The sequence below is a fragment of the Pocillopora verrucosa genome, chromosome 11 (assembly GCF_036669915.1).
Source record: "Pocillopora verrucosa isolate sample1 chromosome 11, ASM3666991v2, whole genome shotgun sequence".
NCBI lineage: Eukaryota > Metazoa > Cnidaria > Anthozoa > Scleractinia > Pocilloporidae > Pocillopora > Pocillopora verrucosa.
In genome coordinates this window covers 10,275,992-10,297,915 of record NC_089322.1, presented here as the reverse complement: position 1 = coordinate 10,297,915, position 21,924 = coordinate 10,275,992, and the positions used below count along the sequence as shown (strand labels likewise).

General features: G+C 36.8%; 1 protein-coding gene and 1 pseudogene across 4 annotated transcripts; both read left to right on the top strand.

Annotated features, from left to right (window-relative positions):
* The first annotated feature begins 572 nt into the window (after nucleotides 1-572).
* LOC131771041 (prolactin-releasing peptide receptor-like) lies at nucleotides 573-2,343 on the top strand (annotated as a pseudogene).
* Nucleotides 2,344-5,937: 3,594 nt separating this feature from the next.
* LOC131768650 (prolactin-releasing peptide receptor-like) lies at nucleotides 5,938-21,683 on the top strand. Of its 4 annotated transcripts, XM_066174435.1 has the most exons (6): nucleotides 9,501-9,639; nucleotides 12,054-12,191; nucleotides 12,754-12,852; nucleotides 14,552-14,628; nucleotides 18,992-19,046; nucleotides 20,597-21,683. In XM_066174435.1, exons 5-6 carry the CDS (start codon nucleotides 19,001-19,003, stop codon nucleotides 21,637-21,639), a joined length of 1,089 nt encoding a protein of 362 aa, XP_066030532.1. In that variant the 5' UTR covers nucleotides 9,501-9,639; nucleotides 12,054-12,191; nucleotides 12,754-12,852; nucleotides 14,552-14,628; nucleotides 18,992-19,000; the 3' UTR covers nucleotides 21,640-21,683. The 4 variants fall into 4 exon arrangements, with proteins under 4 accessions (XP_066030530.1, XP_066030531.1, XP_066030532.1 ...); XM_066174433.1 differs by lacking the exons at nucleotides 9,501-9,639; nucleotides 14,552-14,628 and adding an exon at nucleotides 5,938-6,126; XM_066174434.1 differs by lacking the exons at nucleotides 9,501-9,639; nucleotides 14,552-14,628 and adding an exon at nucleotides 6,723-6,843.
* Nucleotides 21,684-21,924: the final 241 nt, after the last annotated feature.

The window sequence follows — 21,924 nt, the reverse complement described above, 5'->3', positions numbered from 1 at the left end:
GCATTTAGTCACAGCGTAATTGTTTTACAGTTGATAACTTTACCAACTCTATTTTATTTGGTTTGAAAAACCACCGGCAGAAAAAAGCAACTTCACTTCCAAAAATAAAAATAGTAGGATTGGCGACTTCGCGAACACGCATTCCGGTAAATGAATCAAAGCTCTGCGTATTCTAGCCTCGATAAAAAAAGTCGACATTCTCAAAGTTTGCAAAGCTTTACACACTCTATCTGGAGTAGCCGAAATTAGGGCCGAAATTGTTTGGAATACCGACGAAAGAATGGCTGCCAAGATCGCATTGAACGAGGCTGTTTTTTTTTTTCTTTAGATTTGCCGTCGAAGTTTCTCGCATGCTTGCAAAAAGAAAAAATAAAGAGCAAAAATTCAGCTCTTCAGTCATCATTTCATCATTTCTTTAATGAGTGATTTGAATTTGTTTATACTGGGACTATTTAGCTACTCTGCAAGGTCAGAAAGATAATTAACTTTTGCTTACCGCAAATGTTATCATTAAATCAACACAAATCATGTAGCGCATTTAGCAAATAAAACTGCTAAATTTTCCGAAATAGATGGCTCTTTTTTTGAAAGTGGGAGTTTTGTTTTTTTTCAAGTGGAAACCAGAAACAAGGTCCCTCACTGGGGTATTGTTCGTCAACATGGCCTTTGCAGATATTTTAGTGACCTTAATTGTGATGCCCGATTCCATGTCATATGTCTTCACAGAGGGAAAATGGATTTCTGGAGACGTAGGCCTTGTCACATGTGCTGGTGTGAGGTACCTTAACTTCATCACACTGGCGGCGTCAATCGCTAGTCTATTGTTGATGTCAGTGGGTCGTTACTTAGGAGTTACTTTCCCTCTCGACCGTTTCCCAAATTTTCGCCAAGGGAAAATCCAGTCTGTGGGAATTTGGTTTAGTGCAACGATCACTTCGATCCCCGTCGCTCTAACATGGAAAAATTTTAAGTATTTTCCAAACGACACATATTACGTTTGCGCGCCCATATTTCAGGCACCCGGGAAAGAATACAAGAGGATCCTTTTTACATTACTTGTTCCTTCTTATGTACATGATTCCACTGCTTGTGATATCCACGCTATATACCTGGTTTGTCTTCGGCTGCGCCGCAGAGGTATTCCAGGACTAGTTACTCTAAAAACAAAACACCGAAACGAGGTAACCAAACGAAAGGTCGTACGCATGCTTGTAATAATCACCGCTGTATTTGCCATCTGTTGGCTTCCATCACAAGTCTATATTGTCCGTATGGCATACTTGGATCATTTCCTGATGTTCATAATGCTCAACTTCCATATTATGTGCAGTATTTGTCTAATTGGTTGGGACATGCCAACAGTGCCACAACAGTGCCATAAATCCATGGTTGTACCTGACCTTAAGCGAAACATTGCGCAAAGACTTTTGTGAGGCTGTGAAGAGAGATAAACATTCAAATTCTCGTTACTTTAGATTTACAAGATATCAGACGTCAACCAAACATGCTAAAGGCACTAATGTGTACAATGACGTACTACTGCAAGATGTGCGCATGGATCGCAAGGAAATAAATTGTGTGCTCAATGAGAAAGAAAAACAGATTTGCAGTGAGACAAACGTCTGAAAAAAGGTCAACACCACGGTGTACACTATTGTGTTGCGGATGCACACGAAATGTTGTTAAGAAGCGTAAGCGTCGCTTAAGGTGATAGCTGTGGTGTTAACCATATATTTTAAAAGATAACATCGATACATCGTAGCAAAAGAGTTCCGTTTTTTGAACCAAAAATGTTCGTATAGTCTAACATGACTGGACAAAACTGGAGCGAGAAAACTAGTCATTGCATTTGCTGTAAGCAAATACAATGACTAGTAATACTACATCACAAATCATTGTATTTGCTTACAGCAGCAGAGTAAACCCATGGGTAAATAGTAGACGGTGAATTAACCAACCAGGGGGCATGCTTTACGTTGGTTGTGTTGTAAAAGGTCACCTTTTATCGACACTTCGTTGCTTTCCTATTTTAATTTATAAAAGCTAAACTGAATTAGATTATACTGGTCATCTTCTACTTGCTCGGGACCACCCACCCTGTTTTGAATTGAATGTAGTCCTAAGATAGGAGATTGAACAAGAAGCATACCTAATCTTCTTCGTTCTCTTCTTGGGATGTCTATAAGTAGAAAGATAAGAAACGAGTAAAAGGGATTCAAAATCTTGTATTTTTGAAGTCCTGGCAAAACATTCTCGTTGCTCAGTTTTATCAAGGTCTTTAGAGATGATGCGCTGGAACTGAACAACGAGAGGAGGAAAACTTCCTTTAAGTCGCATAATTCTATCCAGCATTGCTCTCAGAGGAACATGATGTGGAGTAGCAGATGTTTTTTTTTTTTTAGTGCAAAAAGGGTATGTTTAATTTGCATATCGCCATGTGTTCTGTTGTTCGTTTTTACCTCAACCAACTCAGACTTGAATTGAACAGTTTTCAGGCCCTATTATAGTGCTAAATTTTACTTATCCATCCTTGATTTATCATTTATAATTTTGTGTCCTTTTTTTTCTTTTTCGTAAGACTTCTATGTCAATGCAAGATTTTCCGTTCATCAATTTTTGGGTTACTGAGGCTGACGTGAACAAAATGTGCGAAAGCAGTTTGATTTTTGATATTGACGTAGGAAAATAATAAATCATCTTAATGAGGAAAAAAGGTAAATAAAAACGCTTTCCAAGTTACCTTAGTAAACAATTTGTCTATGTTACAGCTGAGAACAAAATAGTTTGACTGAGACTGAAAATTTTCAAACTGAAAAGGAAACTGGTTCCTGATGACCAATTTTCAAAATTAAAACTGATTCTGTTTAAGGAAAGATCAATCTGCCATTTGCCTTGCGTTGATTTTTGGTGAGTAGTAAGGGTTTAGAGAGAGTCGATCTTAAAAACGACTTTCATACTAGCTAAAAATGACCAATTTTTGTATACTTTCTAGACTCTTCCTGGTGCAAAAGAATAATTCCTCTACCTCGTAGATGTCCTTTATTTTAGGTGCAAATTGTAGATCCATCTTTAATCTTCAATCGCGCGTTGATTTAAAAGCTAGCACTTGTAAAACTCAGAAAGTGAGTTTTATGAAGCCTAGTAGGCCAATTTTGGCTTCTCTTATTTAGGGTTCTATAAAAAAAAACCGAAGTTAAGTTCAAATTTGCCGCTTTATCGGTTATGAATAATAAATGTGTCCACGCACTCTGCCCGATGAAACATAGACAAAAAGTACAAGTCTTGGCAGTTTTTGGGGTTACCGTTGTGTGTTTTTTTCTTTCTTTCCTATTTATTCCTTGAGCAATCGCAATCTCTTTGATAAAATTATTCCTTCTTACAAAGAATTGTAAACAGATTTAAGGCTCGCAGGATTATCTGGATATTCTGGTGCTAGCCAATGTCATGTATTCCTCCTCTCTCCCTCCAGTCCTCTCACACTACCTTAACTACCCTTGTTCATGTTACACCAGTCAAAATAATATGATCACGCATTGTTGTCTTTAAAATCCAAGGATCTACTGTTAGTCTCCCTTCTTGCTTCCGAACATTTCGTTACAAAAAGTCAGAATTCGGTTTTTCTTCAAGAGAGCACCCTCTTGGTGATAAATATCCATCCTCTCCAATACTCAGTCGATAATATATCAATATTAGGAAGAAGAAGAAGAAAAGAGTAAGGAAATCAGGTTAAAAAAAGAAAAAAAGCAAAAACATATTCTGACAGTATCACATGCCGAATATTTCATAGCCACTGCGAGGGTAAACACTTGAAGGTATGTTCTATATCTAGTGAGCGGAACTGACCTCGAGCTAGACTGTCATCTTTCCAGAAGGTAATTATCTGCAACATCAAAGGTCAAGCTGAGACACACGTTAAGTGCAGAAGAAAACAGCCGTAGAGAAAAGAATAAAAAAAACTGAAATTCTAAATGCCAATACATACAAACATAGAAGGCAGTACTAAGGTGATTCGGCAGATTAACTCGATCGTAAAAATGAAGGATAAGTGTATCGAAAAAAAAATCTAAACAAGTACGATGTAGTTTTCTAAGACTCTAATTTCTAGAAGAAATTTCCTGTTACTACTTTTACATAGAGGCTTATAATTAACAAGATTATTCAATAATTCTTAAGAAAGATTTCCCTCTAAAGAGTGGTAATTACATTTTAGTGAAATATTGAAAGGAGCGTCCAGTCTGCCTTTCAGTGTCGTGACATTATTTTTGAGAAGCGGTATTTTCTGCATATTGGTTGATGCTAGTATAGTTAGCTCAAAAGAAGATTATTTTTCAACTTTTTAAGCCGAAGACAGCCCTAAAATTTGCATTGAAATTGCAAGGAATGCCAATTTTTCAGATTATTATAGGCAGATAGTAAGGATAATCAGAATTCCTCACAAAGCTGTCTCGGTAATGATACATTTTGGTTGATTCTGTGAATTGAAAAGGCAAATTCGTCATGTTATTGTAGTTTTATAGTGATCGTTTGAAGATATCCTGACCAATAGGGAACTCACCATTTTTGTGGCAGCAATGGCTTGCCATCATTCACGGGCATCGGGGAATCTATACAAAAGAGAAGAGAATACCCAACAAGTAAGAAATTATCTAGCCACGAGAACAATTAAGATGTTTTCCAACTTTTAAATTGTTTTATTCCGTTTTTATGGCTTGGGTGAAATATGAGGCGGTAACAAAATGGATGAAATACAAGGTGATATGATAGAGGGCCCGTTGTGAATTCAGCTAAATTTCAATTTCTAGAAAAACCAGAGACGGATACTAGCTTCAGATGTTTGCCTTTTTTCATTTGGCTGAAACAATTCACCAAACCGTTGGGCCAATCCAGTCCTATACAACTCTAAAAACTCCTTTTTAAAAGAGAAGTGCTCTGAAAATTTACAAAGAATCCATCCAATTGATCGCCTCTTTAGATGACGTCGTTATAATTCCGTTTCTGCGATGGATATGATGAAATTTGAAACAGGATATCAATGTCCACGCTTTATAAGAGCCCATGATCTCTTGAACTGCTTTTTAAGTGTTTGTTTCTTGATAGAAGTCTTAAAGATAAAAGTCGGTTCCATCGCCGGTGTATTAAATGCAAGATGTTAACTCAACAGTAGAATAAAAAACTGGTTTCAACGGTTCTCCGTTGATATTAGTAATGACTTACCCTATGCCATAACTACTTATGGTAATGAGTTATGACAAAGAAAGAGATCCTGACATCCAATTCCGCTGAAAGAAAGTGAGTAAACCTGATGAACATGTTGATTAATCAACGCTGGGAGGATATGACGGAAGGGGATGCAGGTGTCAGTTGCACTGCCTAAACTTCTCTGAGGGCGTGGGTCCATATATCCAGGGGATATTCCGCTTATCTTACTCGACGGTATGTAGGAGGGTATTCAATTAACACTTAACACATAGGAAAATGGCTATGCCTCTATACTATCTTTTTCCCATGCAAGCACGTATTTATGGACCGGAATAAATAAGTCTAACCTGTACATTTCGCTCCCACGGGTGGCTATTGTCAGAGATGACTTGAAAATCCGGGTAGATGTCATAATTAAATTCAAGATCAATCAAGCAAAATATATAGTCACTTTCTCTTTTATCTTTAAAAGAGTATATTTTGATGACATAAGCTTTAAAATGGCATAGAACAGTGACCAACTATTGCTTTAGTTTCTAGAGGGGCAATAAATCCTGACTTAAATGGAGCCAGTCAAATCTTACCTACTTGATAATAGCTGCAGTAATTTTTGGGAGATAATTTTTCGACAGCCAGGCGAGAACTTTCTCTAGACCTGATCCTTCGTCCCCTCAGGGTCACTGTCATTGTTATTTTTGTTTTCTCTTTTTTTTATTTAAGATTTTAATTGTGATTCAGTCTCTTTTACTCTTGACTTTCACCAAAGGACACTCTTTGGAGACAATTTTCATCCACGTATTCTTAGCTAATGTTCACGTGATGCACCTGTGCTTTGTACCCATGATAAATTGGTTGCAAGTTAATTATGCCGTTGCTATTTTGATAACACAAAGCCGAACTTCATTCTGGATGGAGCTCCCTGCTAAAGTAAGTATGAATACCGACTTAACACTTATCCTGTTTTAAGTGGAATTTTGAACGAAATTCGGAGATTGAAAAAGAACCATACATTATCCAATTCGTTCTCTTTTCGGGATGTCTAAACGGGTGGAAAGATGTAAAACAAAGAACGAACGGAAGTGATATAAATTTCAATGTGTTTTTGGTAAATAGCCTTTGCAAGCAATCAAGGAAAAAGCGGGCTTAAGCCAAAAAAAAAAAAAAACCGCTAAGTTCAGTCAAGGTGAAAGTGATGCGCTGGACAATAAGAAGTTTTACCAAACTTCCTATCTTTGGTCACGTACAGGATTTCTATTTGGTTTTGCTCGCAGGGGAACACACGATATTAAGCAGCAGATGTTTTTGAGTGTAAAAAGCATTGTTTAATGTACTGATCGCCGTGTTCACTTTTTCGTCGCCACCTCAATTAGCTCTGACTTGAATTAAACTGATGTCAGATCTTATTACGCTGCAAAAGTTTTAATATCCATTTTCTATTTATTATTTGTATTTTTTTGCCCCTTAGTTAGATTTCGGTAAGATTCAAATGCCAGTCTGGGGTTTTCCTTTCATTGATTTATGGCTTTCTGAGGCTGACGTCTTCCAAATGTTTGAAAGCAGTTTAATTTTGATATTGGCGCAGGAAAATAATGAATCAACTTAATGAGGAAAAAGAAAACGTTTGGATTTCCCTATGAAAATCAGGTAATGAAAACGCTTTCCAAGTCACTTAAGTGAACAATGAATGAAACGAGGGACTGAGCGAGAAAACTGTAAAGAAAAGACACAAATCTTGGCAGTTTTCTTTTGCCTTTAATCTAAACAAAAGGCGTAGCCTATCGGAACATAGGACATTTTGTAGGTCAAGTACACTGAGTGTCATATTCTGTATGCGATCTTTAAGGTTTTTTTTTACCGTGAATCATTGTTTTCAAAATTTAATTTTTCTCTGCTACGAGACTAATTATGTGAGGGATGGTGAATTCAATCACTACTGGGAAGACTTTGTAAATAAGCGGACATTTTAGATTGAAAGTCATTGACAGGTCTTCATTTTATTAGTTTGCTTCATGTTCGCGATTAGTTTCAATCAAAGTCTATGACATTGCCTGGTAACGGTGAACTATGTTTATCTCGGTTTATTTTACAATAATTGTTTTCAAAAGTCACTTACCACAACCGAAAACAGTTCTTCCGAGGAGTATATCCTCAGTTGGACGATAGATTGCACGATTAAATTGCTTGATTTCCATTTCTCAACTTTGTTATTTCCGTTGAATTTTGGTACGTGTCTTCACAAATACACCAAATACTTTTTCAAGCGTTAAATGCGGTGAGTCAAAATAGCATCTTGGCTTCAAAAAACATCAAAATAACAGTCATCTTTCAGCTTACAATGAGAATAATGTGTTGGACGAAGCCTTAATTAGTTGGGGAACGTTTTGTAGAGACTTCATATATCTCACCATTAACCTCACCTCACCAAGACCCCTCTTGGGGTAGCAAATGGTACTTTGTGTAACAGTGAATTTCATGAACGTTGTGTTTGTTCAGTTGTTTGTAACCGAACGTGTCTTCGGCATTGGTTACCTCCGTATTGTCGAGTATTTGTTATATATATACATATATATATTTTTTTATTCATATTACGTTTTCTTCACGGAAGTTATCTTTCAATATTCTCGATTTAAATTGAAACCGAGAGGCGCAAAGGAAATTTGTCTCAAACATTCACCTGAGTAATAAAAAAACAAAACAAAACAAAGTAAAACAAAGACAAAAAACAGAAAAGAAAATGTGCGTTTCCATTTTCCAACTTCTACGTAAGTAAACTGAAATTAGCTAAAAAGTCATAACCTTTATTTGTAAGTTATATTATTATGGTAATACATGCGTTTCAAATGAATTTTTGACTAATTTTTGACATACTGCTTGTCAAGATTTTCACTAAGACAAAATCAGTGATTCAAATGAATTTTATCTATTCACGGTATTGACAGGTTACAATACGTTTTGAAAAAGGATATACATTTATAACAAAAAAGTGTATGAGGTTGTAAAGCCTTGTGCATCTTTTTTAATACAAGTGTATCCTACTTAGTTATTTGTTTAAGATTTTAAGCATTTTATAATTTTTTAACCTATACATACTTGAAGAAGGCCGCAGGCTGTAACGTGGACCTTTTTGTTTTTGTTTTTTTGTTTTTTTTATTAAAAAAGGTGTTGACAGAATTGTATAGACAAATGAGAAGCACAGTAGCTGGCGTCAAAATTTCCAAACTTTTGTTTTACCATCACATAGTAAAATATAAAATATACGTGCATCGTCCATAATCTTGTATATATATATATATATATATATATATATATATATAACATTTAGACTGCAAAGTTTTTGAAAACGGAAGTTTATAAATTCCCGGTATAAATTTTTATTTAGGGTTGTTTGACTTCCCTCGCACAAGAAGTATGACATCACGAAAGCTGTGAATCGGTTTATTGCTTTATATTTTAAAACAATAAAACTCCATCTACGAGATTTAGAGCTATCAAAATCTCAAACAAACAAAAAAAAGGACAGCCTATAAAAAATTTTCTTATTTTCAGCCAGACTCACGAAAGATGTAACAGGAAGAAAAGAAAAATAGCTAGCGATTGCAGAAAATAAAAAAAAAAAACTCTTCTTATTTAAAGATACTATTATTCTTTTTCCATTCTGTCAGTCCTCGGCCCAAAATGCTTTTTTATCATGTTTTTAACTTGTTTATCATTATAATTATTTACGTCCATTTTCTAGACCTTTATGGACCTTTGGAGTCCTGTTATCGTCGTTGGTTATTTAATCTAAGAAAAATCTCTACATAAAGGTGGTCTAGACATTGTTTTTGACTACTAAAGAATTTACAAGTGAGCGTGTGTTAATTTACGCCAAACAGCAGGTAGTAAAAGTGAAATTTCTTGCGTTCGGAAACTCAGGTTCAAACGATGAAAAAAAATACAAAAAAAGATCTATATTGCTCAAGGTCAGGGTTAAGATTTTCCAATTGTTTTTCTTTTACAATATCATTAAAAAAATTGGAAGAAAGATGGGCGTAAAATCAAACTACATTTTTCTTGTATGTCCTTGACGTAATATGCTCTACTTCAATCCAAAACTCCATTAGTTAAATAAAGATTGAAAAAAAAAGAAAGAAAAAAAATTACTTTTTAGGTTTAAAGCATTTAGCCACAATATAATGGCGACAGTTTGACGGTCATGAAACCATTTTAATGCAGATGTCATGAGTTCATTACAACAGTGGTTGAAGCTTGATTAAACTTTAAACGAGTAGTCGCGCAAGATATTGAAATAACTTGATGTCGGTATCGATCATAATCTGACTTCAACATTGCCTTTATAAATGAGAGCGGTCGCTAAAACGGGAACACAAAATTGCTAACTACGTTTAGGTTCAGGCGTGAGATGAGTTCGGCATTATAAGGAGTAGCACGCCAGAATTGGTGGGTAACATTTTTTCCGGTTAGAAATTTCTGTCATGACAAGGAGTCAATGCAGAACATATGTTAACTCAATCGAACATGCAAAGTTATTGGATTCCTGTTCATTTCTCACCAAAGAAATATTTACATTGTTTTTTTTTACTAGCCTCTATATTTGGGCTTATATGAAAAGCTGGTTTATCAAATACCACCGACGTGTTTTTCAGTTGAAATGATCTTTGGAACAGCTCTTGACATAGGAGAGAAATTATTTTAACATGAAATAGGCTTAGTACGTGTATTTTAACTGCAACTTTCCTCGCAATCGCTGAGCTGCTAAGTAGAACTTGTTGGCTACATATGTTTATATAGTGCATATATCTCTATTTGCACAATCAATATTTACTCCCTGTTACAACCTCGAATGAAATATATCTTCATTACGGTCCCACAACAACCCTTTACATGAAGGAGAAAATGACAAGAAAATAATGAAGGAAATATTTTGCTCTTATTAAGACACACACTCAAAGTCAGGTTAGAAGTATTTTTCAGAGACTTCATTTGACACGTTTACGGCCCCCGTTTTATTAAGTAGTATCTCCTTCTTTCGTCGACAAGTTGCCATCAGCGGTGATCAGGCTTTGTCAGTGAGTTTTGTATCTGAGTAAAATATGCATAATTTGACTTGTTGGATGAATAAGACATTGGATGAATTACTGAAGTCATAGACTAATACTTCTACACATTAGGGGTCAGACAGTATGTCGTCTTCTTTTATCAGTAAGAAATCAATTAGTTCCAACTTTAAAAGAGACTTAAAGAACTTATAGTCATGAACAGTCAATTTGTTCACAGGAGCCGGCTTATTCAAAACGCGTATAGGTTAATCAGTATGTGTCAAGTAACATGACGATTATTATGTGCTAACATTTGATTTTTTCCTCAGTTTTGCCCTTCTTGAGATAAATTAAACGCCCACAGAACTAAAAGGTCGACATAGTTTTTCCTCGGGAAAGTCTGAGAAGATCCAAACGTATTATGATTCTGATCGTTTTTTGAACAAATGGCCCATGTCGGGTAACTTTGAAAGGTTGTAAAGCGAATCATAAGCTATCAACGGCCGTCCCTCATAGCATGGGAAACCTAAAAAAAAAAATTACTCACTGATGGTAGTAAAATACAAAATAGTAAAAAACCAGTAGGAACAAAATATGGTAAAAATGAGGACAACTGAAAGCACTGAAAAAAACCAAAACAAAAAATTTAGGCAACATTCAAGATGTGAGATCCGTGAATCCACACCTTTATGCAAATGTCTCTTGCCTGTTTTCAGTGTTCATGAATATTTCATTTTCAATTTGTTTGATAGAAATGAGGGATTATTTTGACTAAAAGTGGATGCTTTACTCTGAGTTACTGCAAGGTTTCATTTTGGTTTGATGATAATGGCCAAACAGTCGATTGTTTTGACTAACGATTGATAACTATCGGAGTTAACAGTCACAACTGCGTAAAGACTGTTCTCTCTACCCATATGATATTTCTTTTTATAACCTGTTTTAAACACGTCTGATCCTGTTCCCCTACTGCTATCATGCGGCATTTATAAGAACATGTATTCTTATCGAAAACAAAATATGAGGTTTTCATAAATTTTCCAATGGTTTTATCCCAAAACAGGCTTCAGTAGCCCATAGCTTGATTAAGAGATGAAAACCCATAGTCCTACTTTGCTACGCTAAATTTTCCCTTAATCTGAATGTGCTTTTGAAATACCCCCGGCCTGGTGAGTGACGTGCAAAATGCATTATTTGAGTTGAATTTCAAATCAGTTTTACCAGCTCTTGGAATGGGGCGCAATGGATTTGAAAACAAAACTAAGCGTAGCTAGTCGTCACATTTGCTGTATAACTGATGGTACTTCAGTAATTGATTGTAGAGGCTTCATTTAGGCCTGAAAATGGTGCAAAAATGCTTCATGTGTCGGTCTCTAACATTTTCCCTCGATATTTTAGAGAGCAAAAATAACATCTACTGAGATGACATTTCCACATTCAATAATGAAGTCAGTCTCAAAAACACTTTGCCTAAATATAAAACTTCAATGCTGCCTTGTTCGTGCACCTAGTCACCTTCACTGGAGTTGCATTCTTAAACGTTGGTGATTTTGATGAATGCCACACAGTCCATGCAGCTTTTCTTACATATCAGATCTAAGAGACTCCTTGAGTCACACAAGGCGTCGTTGTTTTTCTTTATAATGGTCCGTCTTGAATGATCCTGCGTTAATTTGGATCTTTCTGATGTTATTTTCTTGTTCACTTTAAGTAGCCTTTCATTAGTACTGTAAATCTAAGGCTTCCAATTTATCACCGTCTATCCAGAGGTTAAACCAACTCAGTGTTTGTTTTCTTATTTGTTTGTCTTTGCAGTATGATGTATGAATCACAGCACCTGTAGTCTTTGCCAAACGTCATGAATTCTTACATAATTCTGTGCATAACTCGTGATATTACGACAAAATGAAAAGGTAGAGTGATTCGCCTGGTTTCTTCCATTGACAGGAACAGGTATGTGCCACTGTCGAAGGTATGGATGGTTTTTAACCATCTTGGTCTGTCTTAGATAAGGTCTAAAAACCCACGATGATATATCCTCTCGGTTATGCACTCGACTGGTTGTCGTGTCCCACGTTTCAGTAAACGATCGCGCGCAGGTTAAGATATGATATTTCTCATTAAATTGTGAGCAGTTGTTAATCATACTACAACCACACTACATCGTTTAATTATGTCAATGAGAGAAAAGGCCTTCATTGATTCCTCTTTAAAAGCTTTTTTCTAGCAAATAGAATGTTTATTGTTTAGTTTTACGACGCGCATCCTTGTAGATAATCAACATATTGGGAAAAATTTATCGGAGTAGATTCGTGAATCGAGAATTTCTCTATTTGACAAGTCTTTAGTATTTTGTTTGCTTTGGAACATTAAAAACAAGAGTTTGTCGTATTTTACCGTTGTAGAACAGTTGTCAAAGAACTTGATCGTGTAAATATGTCGTTTTTTCTACGAGCTGTCATCATTTATTTACACTAAAATAGCAAAATTAAATTTTCTTCTAATTCTTTTGCAGTCAAATTTCCGAAGTGTCCCTCAGCACAAACTTATAGGAAAATGGCTCATCTACGATTTATTTAAGAGTGCACCAAAGAGCTGAAAGCAATTAGATAAGGTAAGAAGGACATATAAAACAAAGGTGACAAAAACAATGTTTTTTTTTTTTGTTTTTTTTTTTAGTTTTCACACCCTTAGAATTAAAATTTGAATATTAGCTGGTGGCAGAGGGAAAAAAAAAGGAAATAAAAAAAAGAAAAAAAAACGTCGAGCTGATGATTTTGGAAATGACTTTAATTTTCGTGATGAACTTTCTGACATTTTTCCATTTTTTATCGCATTATTAAAGGTTTTAATCTCTTGGTTAACGTTAGAATTTCCTGAAGTATCAAATGAGTTTATTATTAAAAGTTATTAAAAGAGAGGTTCGCTTTTCTATCATTTGATTTTAAAATACTTTTTATCCTCCTTTAAATTCTAAATGAGAAAATATCAGTTGCTGTTGAAGATTTACGTGTCAATGTGATAACTGACCCTACATGTAATTAAGTCCCAGGTGCAAAAATATTTGGCCTTAAATGCGATAAACTGAAATAACATCACGTGACAAGTGAAAACTTTGACCAATGGGGTTGACTGTTAGCCGGAGAGCAGACAGGAAGTTTAGCTGTTGGGCGTAAACATTGACAAATTTGAACCATTAGTCGCAGAAAATGTTACTTGTAATTTTTTTTTTCTTTTTTTAATCTTCATGTATCATTTTGGGTTAACCGTTAACACCCTCACCCCATTAAGACGTTCTTTGGATGGCTGTAATAGGAAAAAACATTACCCTGCAACATACCCATTAATTGAAAGTGCAGATTTTTTTCTTTAATTGTAAAATTCTCAGTTTTCTAATCTACATGTGTCTTCGTTGATTCCATGTCTCTCCGTTGGAATTTGTTTTTCCTTTTTCATTTTTACTTATTTCGGAGAAATATGCTTAATCTTATTAAAAATTTTTTATTAACTTTCATTTTCCATTTCGAGTCGAAAAATTCAGCGCAATGGTACACAGTGGTATGCTTTGGCTCTTCAAACGAAGATAATTCCTCTCTTAGGAGACGTAAAAGCGAAAGGTTCATCAGCCTGCAGTGCACGCGTAATTTTGGCGAGCGAGTGCTCAGTGTTTACTAAGCGAAATTATGACCATCATCTTTGATTTTTATGGAAGCGATAGGCTGAGGAGGGAACGAAATTGGCACTAAGGGGGTGAGTGACACCCCACCCTATCCCCCACCGTCAACTCTGACTCCAAATCAAACATGGCCGGTTGAGCTTCTAAACGTTATCTCGCCTTAATAAGACACCTGCACTACAGGCTAAGGGTTCATTGACCCATGAACTTATTATCAGAGTTAGTTAACGTCAAGTTTCAATTAGTCTCGTGATTTATATCCTCCATTAGTCACGTCGGTGTTATCATCCGCTGATCACGTATGTGACATTGGGTCTATTCAACGACGTTACAGATTTCGTGAAAGATTACGTGCTTCATGTCGTTACTAGTGTGAAAGTTTAAAACGCAGTTTTGGTGTACGTAATTACGTCATGAAAGAGGGAGGTCGCAGTTATTGAGCCGGGGGTCTCTCCTGAAAATTAGTGCAAACATATAAATGAATGTTTATTTAGCCTAAATGCACACCGTTTCCAAGTTCCTCCCATGTGGCGGCTAAGTCCACAAACCTTAAGTAAAGCTTCTTCGACTTCTGCACAGTTTCTTTTCTACATGTAATCTAAATGACGTTTTTCGGCTTTGAGCCATATACTTACAGCATCCAAAATGCCAAGATGACCCTCCAGGTAGGCCCCTAATTCTTCCAAAAGATCAGCTACGTGGCCATCATTGAATGTAAGTTAAAATGAAATTTTGTAAGCCTTAACACTGAAATAGCTCGAAAAGTTACAACAAAAATACCGTTCTACTGAATCACTGCAATGAGGCTTTCTTACCTATCGCAATTGCTCTTGATCTGACATTTTCCTAAATTGAAGAGTCTAGCGCGTACGTTCTTTGAAGACGCAAATGGTTTGAACTCGAGGTGTGAACTACGAGATCTGGACACGACTTCATTTACTTATTCATTCGATAGTGAATTTTCAAATGGCCGCGGCCTAGTACGTTTCCGTGAATAACTTGGGTAGAGCAAGTGGGAAAGTTAAGACCTTTTCCAAGAGTCTGAGACAGGGAATTCGAAAGCTGTTGAACTGGTGAAAGGTTCAAACTTTGAGAAAGGTCCTTCTGTTATTCAACACTTATGCAAGCAAAGAATTTTGATATTTTTTCGCAAAAAGTACCGGATTAACTAATTCAAACTGGGAGAAACTTGACTGAGTTGATCGGTTTGTGTGGGAGGCTCTTCTATTCAACACTTATGCCGGTAAAAAAATGTTTATATTTATGGGCTAAAAATACTGGCTGAAGTTATTCTTTACTGGGAGAAACACTTACATGTTGGTCATGACTTCAAACACATGTGGTGGCTTCTTAAGGAGCCGTTTTGTTTTAGCTCCGAAAAGAGCTGTTTTTTTATTGAGTACTTCGATTTTTCTTCAATTACTTTCTGTTGTGGCTACTTCTGATCCTGCAAAATAAAATAATGAAATTCAGTCGGGCCAACAAATTAAAAGTATCATAGTTCTCAATATGTACAATTATTGCACAGAATTATTTTTTAATGCTGTGCAATGCTTTGAAATGTCCTGTAAGATATTTATTGCCTGACATTGCCTTTATCCGTCTTCGTGATTGTTGATGTATGTGGCTATGCTACCTTGGTCATCCTCCAACTTTTTAACGTATGATCTTTTGTTTCGGTACAGGTTGCATACTCTTGCAAAAACTTTCTATTTTCTTTCTCCATGACCTGTACTGTGTGCTTGGAGTTCCTGCCACCCTTTTCTGTACCACGATGAAACCCGTGACTACCCATTGTTTTTGTTTTTTTTTTTTCGACGGGCTGGCAATTTACTTTAAAAATACAGCCACATTTTTCAAGAAACTGGGGTACATGGTACACAAGAGCTACAAAAAATAATAAAAGAACGATAATGATTATCATTATTCTTAAAGTTATTAATATCATTGTAATCCAGTTTTTTAAGATTGGTTTACAAGATTATTGACCTACCATGTATGTAGGGAGTTATGTCCTCGTCATCGCCCATTTTCGTGCCCTCTCTTGAAATTACTGAGGAGGTAGATATTGTTCCTCTCTTATTTGCGCTTCTAGAGCTGAAAATAGCTCAGAAAAACCCTGGAATTGAAAGTAACCTTTTCAGTTTTTTCTACTCTTCTTTAGTTACAAAATGATATTTTCACTTTTAGCAAATTAGAAGTATACTATCTGTTCAAAACCTATTTTTGCACATTGTAAGATATCAAAAACTACAATACCTTCCACAGCTTTTTCACATCTTGTAGGTGGCCATCCCCTGATTTTGGAAGCCATCAAAGATTGCCTTCAGCTCCAAATTTTCCAGTATGTTGTGCAGATCTTTACCTAAGCCAAACTTTCCATTATATTGTGCAGATCTTTACCTAAGCCAAATTTTCCATTATGTTGTGCAGATCTTTACCTAAGCCAATTTTCCATTATGTTGTGCAGATCTTTACCTGAGCCAAATTTTCCAGTATGTTGTGCAGATATTTACCTAAGCCAATTTTCCATTATGTTGTGCAAATCTTTACCTAAGCCAATTTTCCATTATGTTGTGCAGATCTTTACCTGAGCCAAATTTTCCAGTATGTTGTGCAGATATTTACCTAAGCCAAAATTTAAAATGCACATTAGATTCATATTTGCTCCTGCAACTTCTAGTTGCTTGCAAGCAAATCTGATTCTCTGAGGAATCTGCAGTCAAAGAGAAAGTTTCAGCATTGTATAAATAGGTATCAATTAGATGTCGGTTTGTGTAAACACAAAAAAATTGTGGAAGGAGATTATTCAGTTTTTCTTGCTTACGAAGCTCGAAATTCAAATATACTCGGATTGAACAGTCGAGTCGAATGGGAGAAATTGACGAGCGTGTGCGACTATTTCCACTTGCCATTGTTTTTTTAACTCCTTTCGTTGAATTGAAACACGGAAAGAGAATGATACCCGTAAAACTACACGAATTAACGAAGCGCGAGGCTTGGGACGTTATTACCAGGTTTAAATCACACGCTAGAGGAAGGAGAATATGAACCTTTTTGTGCACATCAGGAACAAAATCTCATTCACGCAGCGCGAAATTTAAATACACGCACATTAAACAATCGAGCAAATGACGATAGTCTTCTGCATGATTCAACGGCGTGGTAGGCTTCGGACGTTAATACCAGGTTACACATGCTCTCATTACCTTTGCATCGCACAGTGAGCCTCTAATTGAATATATCTTTCGCCAGTTTTAAGCAATATAAAGGAAAAAACGGTGACATCTCTTTACTTCAGATACGAAAGCTACAGTCGCCCCACCATCCACCCCACCGTGACTATTTGCATCCTAAAAAATCTACCAGAATCACCCCCACGGGGAGGATTTGTCTTATCATCAGTTTTGCCGATGGTTTAAATCTGCCGCTAGTATAATTATCGGAAATTTTGAAAAATCCCGCGTGTATTTTTAAGCTGTTTCCGCCAATGTTCTAAAGTAGCCACACACGGTCATTGTTAATCGTTAAACAAAGCCTGCTTAACTTTAAGCTGATCCGCTTTTCTTGATACGCATCACTTATCCGGTTGATATTTCAGTGATACTATAAGGATAAATTCTCTTTTGGTCACTCATGGGAGTTAAGCATTGTAGATTACAATTCTCTAAATTGTTAAAACCAATCAAGCTTCTAAAGGTATGTGGTGATATAAAGCGGGCAGACCTATGAGCTAAATTGTCATCTTTCCAGAAGGTAATTATTTGAATCATCAAAAGTCGAGCTGAAACGCGCGTTAAACACTGAAGAACTAATAATGGTAAGAGCTGAATAAAGGCTGATATTCTAATCGTCAATGGCACCAACTTAAGGCAATACTTCAGTGCTCCAGCAGATTAAATTGTAAAAATGAAGGATAAATTTGTCGAACAAACGCCTAAAGAAGTGCAATGTCGTTTACCGGGACTCCAAGTCCTCGCAGAAATTTCCTGTTACTATATTTACCAAAAGGCTGTTGATATACAAGACTATTCAGGAATACTTCAGAAAAATTCCCCACCTCATGAGAGATAATTACATTTTGTCGAATTACCTTTCATCGAAATGGGATAGAGCGTCAAGTTTGTCTTTCAGTCTCTTCATATTCATGCAATATCCTTTCTGAGAAGCATTATTTTCTGTAAATTGGTTGATGTCATTCGAAAGATCAATTTCCAACCATTTAAGCCGAATAAAGCCTTCAAAATAGGACTGAAATTACAAGGAACGTTAATTCCACAGATTATCCTGCAAATAAAAGGATAATTCGAATTAATAGCAACAAAGGGAACAGCTACAGGAAATATAACTTTATTTACGTGTGCATGAAATATATAATGCACGGAATGATGGAAATTTGTTTGGAAAAACACTCGCGGGCAATAAAATAAAGTTTAATTAACTGGCGGGTTGTTACATTCAACAGAGGATATTTGATGAAATCTTTGTTTCGGGTTAATACGTACGGATACTACTGGGTTACGTACACAAGATACTGGAAGACTTGAGAAAAAAAATAATCAAGTTGTGTGGTTGCCTTTTCAAAAAGAGTTGCTAGAATGGGGTCGCACATATTTGTGATTTTAGGGGTAAGAAAATTCCGGTGAGAACATGTAGGGATTTCAAGATTTAAAAATTTGCGTTGAAAGAGTTGTTACGTACCGTGTTACCAAGTGACTAAGATGAGGGTTGTACTTGGCCTCCAAATAGGCTATTATGGAATAGGGGCTCTGAGAGACCAGCGGTGCAAACCCTAAAAAATTGACTCATTTCCCCCTTTGAGTGCTTATTTCGCTTGCTCTGATTTCAAATCCAAATTAATTAATGGCACACCTAAATTTTTTGTAGCCATTCGATACTTTAGGGGAAAGTATGTTCTGAAAATCAGAGTCCATATGGCTTATCAAGGAGGTCACTTCTACCGAATAAATTCGAGGCCGTTTTTAAGGTATGGTGCGATAATAGCATAGCATAAATCCTCCCTTCCTGTCGGTCAAAATCTGTCGAACTTTACGTTTGCTTTGGTCTTCTTCATCAGGCGCCGAGTATGAACGCCTCTTCAACTGCTGTGAATTCATCAATGTCTGCAAACGGTAAGAGACAAAGCACAGGTCCAACTCAAACACCTGCCCTTTAGTTTTTCAATTAAAAGGAGGGCGTCGCCCGCCTTCAAGCCAGTCTTGCCATTTCAAACCCTGAAACCCGTGTAGTGTTACGTCAAAGCTCGTAGCCTAAGGATTGGCCTAATTAGAGTGTGTTACTGACACCAGTAGATTCAACACTCAGGTATGAAGAGGGTTGGTTCTGAACAAATAGATCATTTGGGTTGTTTGCAGTCATAGGACGTTATTAGAGACATTTAGCACCAGGGTTTTCGCATTAACGGCAAACCTGAAATGGAACTTTCAGGTTAGGCGTTTGGTGTTCGACGTTTATGGCTCCTACTGCTTTAGCTACACCTCTCCAACCTCAAGCAAATTTACGTAGAAAAAAAGTGAATTATGAGAAGTTCCAGAAAATGGCGGCTGCTGCAAGGTTAGTTTTTCTAAGCTGATGCGTTTTCAGGATTTTTTGGAGTTCTCAAACGATCATTTATCTGCAAAAAAGAAATAAATTTTTTATTTTCCATTTCTAAGGTATGATTTTGAGGACATCCTTACTGTAGCTCTGGCCTTTGACATTAGTTCTTCAGATGATTTGTGCGATGAAGTATTCTATCCATCTTTTCTCGACATCCTCTCCCTTTGACTTCTACTTGTTTATCATCAGTAGAAAAAGCTTTGCTGAGTATTTTAGCTACTTCGTCCCACTCTTGGGGCTTTTCAGGGAAATACTTTGCCACCTCCTATGCAAGGGCTAGCTCGTGCTTCATTTCTGGCTATTGGAATAGAGCCATGATACCCTGGAATTATAACATTTCAAGCTTTCTCAGATACCATCTACTGCTGCTTGAATGATAAACCTTAAAGGAGAGAAAATCCTGAGTTATGAGTTCGCAGAAGGCCACTAGCAACCGAAAACTTCGAAAAAAACATGAAATTGAAGAGGCCGCCATATTGAATTTCCAGAAAACAGCAGTGTTTGATTTTCAAATGGCAACAAAAAGTCCTATTTTCACTCATTCGCTATAAGATATATCCAAACTTGTTCTAAAAAGACTGGTTTACAAAACTTTCTGATTTGTACGTGGCATAAAAACAAATTCAGGATAAAAAACGTTCAGGTAAATCACTTACGTAAAAACCTACCTCTCGGCGTTGAGAACTCCGAACGTGACCACAGAGCTTGATCACGTGACCTCCACCGCCGTTTGCCGTTCGAGGTTTCCGCTGAAAACCCTGGTGCTTAATGTCACTATTGACACAGGATGTCTTGCACGAACAGCCTACGCCTTGCCTCAAACGTTGCTGAAAGTGGTTGAGTTCTGGTCGCAAGGGGCCGAGAGTATGCTTTGTGTTTTTGTTTTGTTTTGGCCAAATCCATTCAGTCTACACTTCACATTCAAACGCCTAGGTTCACAAGCAGCCAAGATCAAGCTGTCAAGTTCAGCATAACACACTTGATTCCCCCAGTGCCTTTCTCAACTATCCATTTGTTTTGTCTGTGTCCATGACGTCCTAACGCTGATTTTATCGTGTTTTAGCTTCCACAGTGCAGGCTCCATTCTCGTACCCATCAAGTATTAAACTCACCTTCGCCATCTTATACACTGCAATCATTTCAGTGGCCTTGGTTGGAAACATTTTGGTGATCTATATACTATACAAGAGGCCAGAAACCAGAAGATTAACAAGCTTCATGTACGTCAACCTCGCTGTGGCCGACCTGCTCGTAACAGTTGTTGTCATGCCTCAGTCGATGGAACTAATCATTTTGGACAATCTGTGGATCGATGGAACATTTGGTGAATTCTTTGCCAAGCTCATCATGTTTGTTTTTTACGTGGCGGTCACAGCGTCCGTCTTCTCTCTAACAGCCGTGGCTTTTGACTTCTTCTTCGGGATTGTCTTTCCCATGCAAAAGTTCCCTCGCTTTAGGAACAAAAAGATCTTGGTTCCCACAATTTGGATCATCTCAATGTGTCTAATGGCCCCATGGCTGGTCATAATCAAAGTTAAGAACTCCAGGATAGAATTTAAGTTTAGTCAGTTTGGCGAGACTCAAGCGGCCTTAAGAGGTGTGTTCCTTTACCTCGTAGTCACCATCTACTTACTGCCTGTAGTTACCATTTGTGTCCTCTATGGGTATGTTTGTTACACGCTACAGAAGCATAAACTACCGGGGGTTGAAATCAAAAATCGCGCAAGAAATCGCACCAACGCTACCAAGCGCAAGGCGATAAACATGTCAATCGCTGTCGTTGTTGCTTTTGCTCTCTGCTGGCTTCCAGCGCACGCGCATCATATGATTCTAGCCATAGACTTCAAACTGAGTCTATCCCTGCCATATTATTTCATGCTGTTATCCTATTGGCTTGGACATGCAAACAGCGTTGTCAACCCCTGGCTCCTGATATACTTTAGGAAGAAATTTAGAGCCGAGTTTCGGAGAATGATATCTTACCCATTAATGAGAATCTCATTCTTGAGTAAAACAAATGGGAGCGTAGGGAGTGAGGCCAAACAGCCAATACTGGATCAAACTGTCCAGTCTACTGTTGTATACCAGTTTACAAGTGCTGTGTAGAGATAATTTTGCAGTAAACAGTATTCATTCTAATCATTGCATAAACACAGTTAAAAGGAATCTTAACTTATTATTTTGTTTAGCATCATTTATCACTATGGCTTTTACCATGATTGTTGTCATTATACCTATGATAACGTATTTTAAGACATCCGTCAGCTAGAAACCAAACCAAACCACGAACCTGAAGCACTGAAGGATTATTGTTGTAACTATTACCATTAGTTATTATTGCAGCATTGAGATTTTAATTTTTTTCATCATCATTATCCTTACTAACATTAT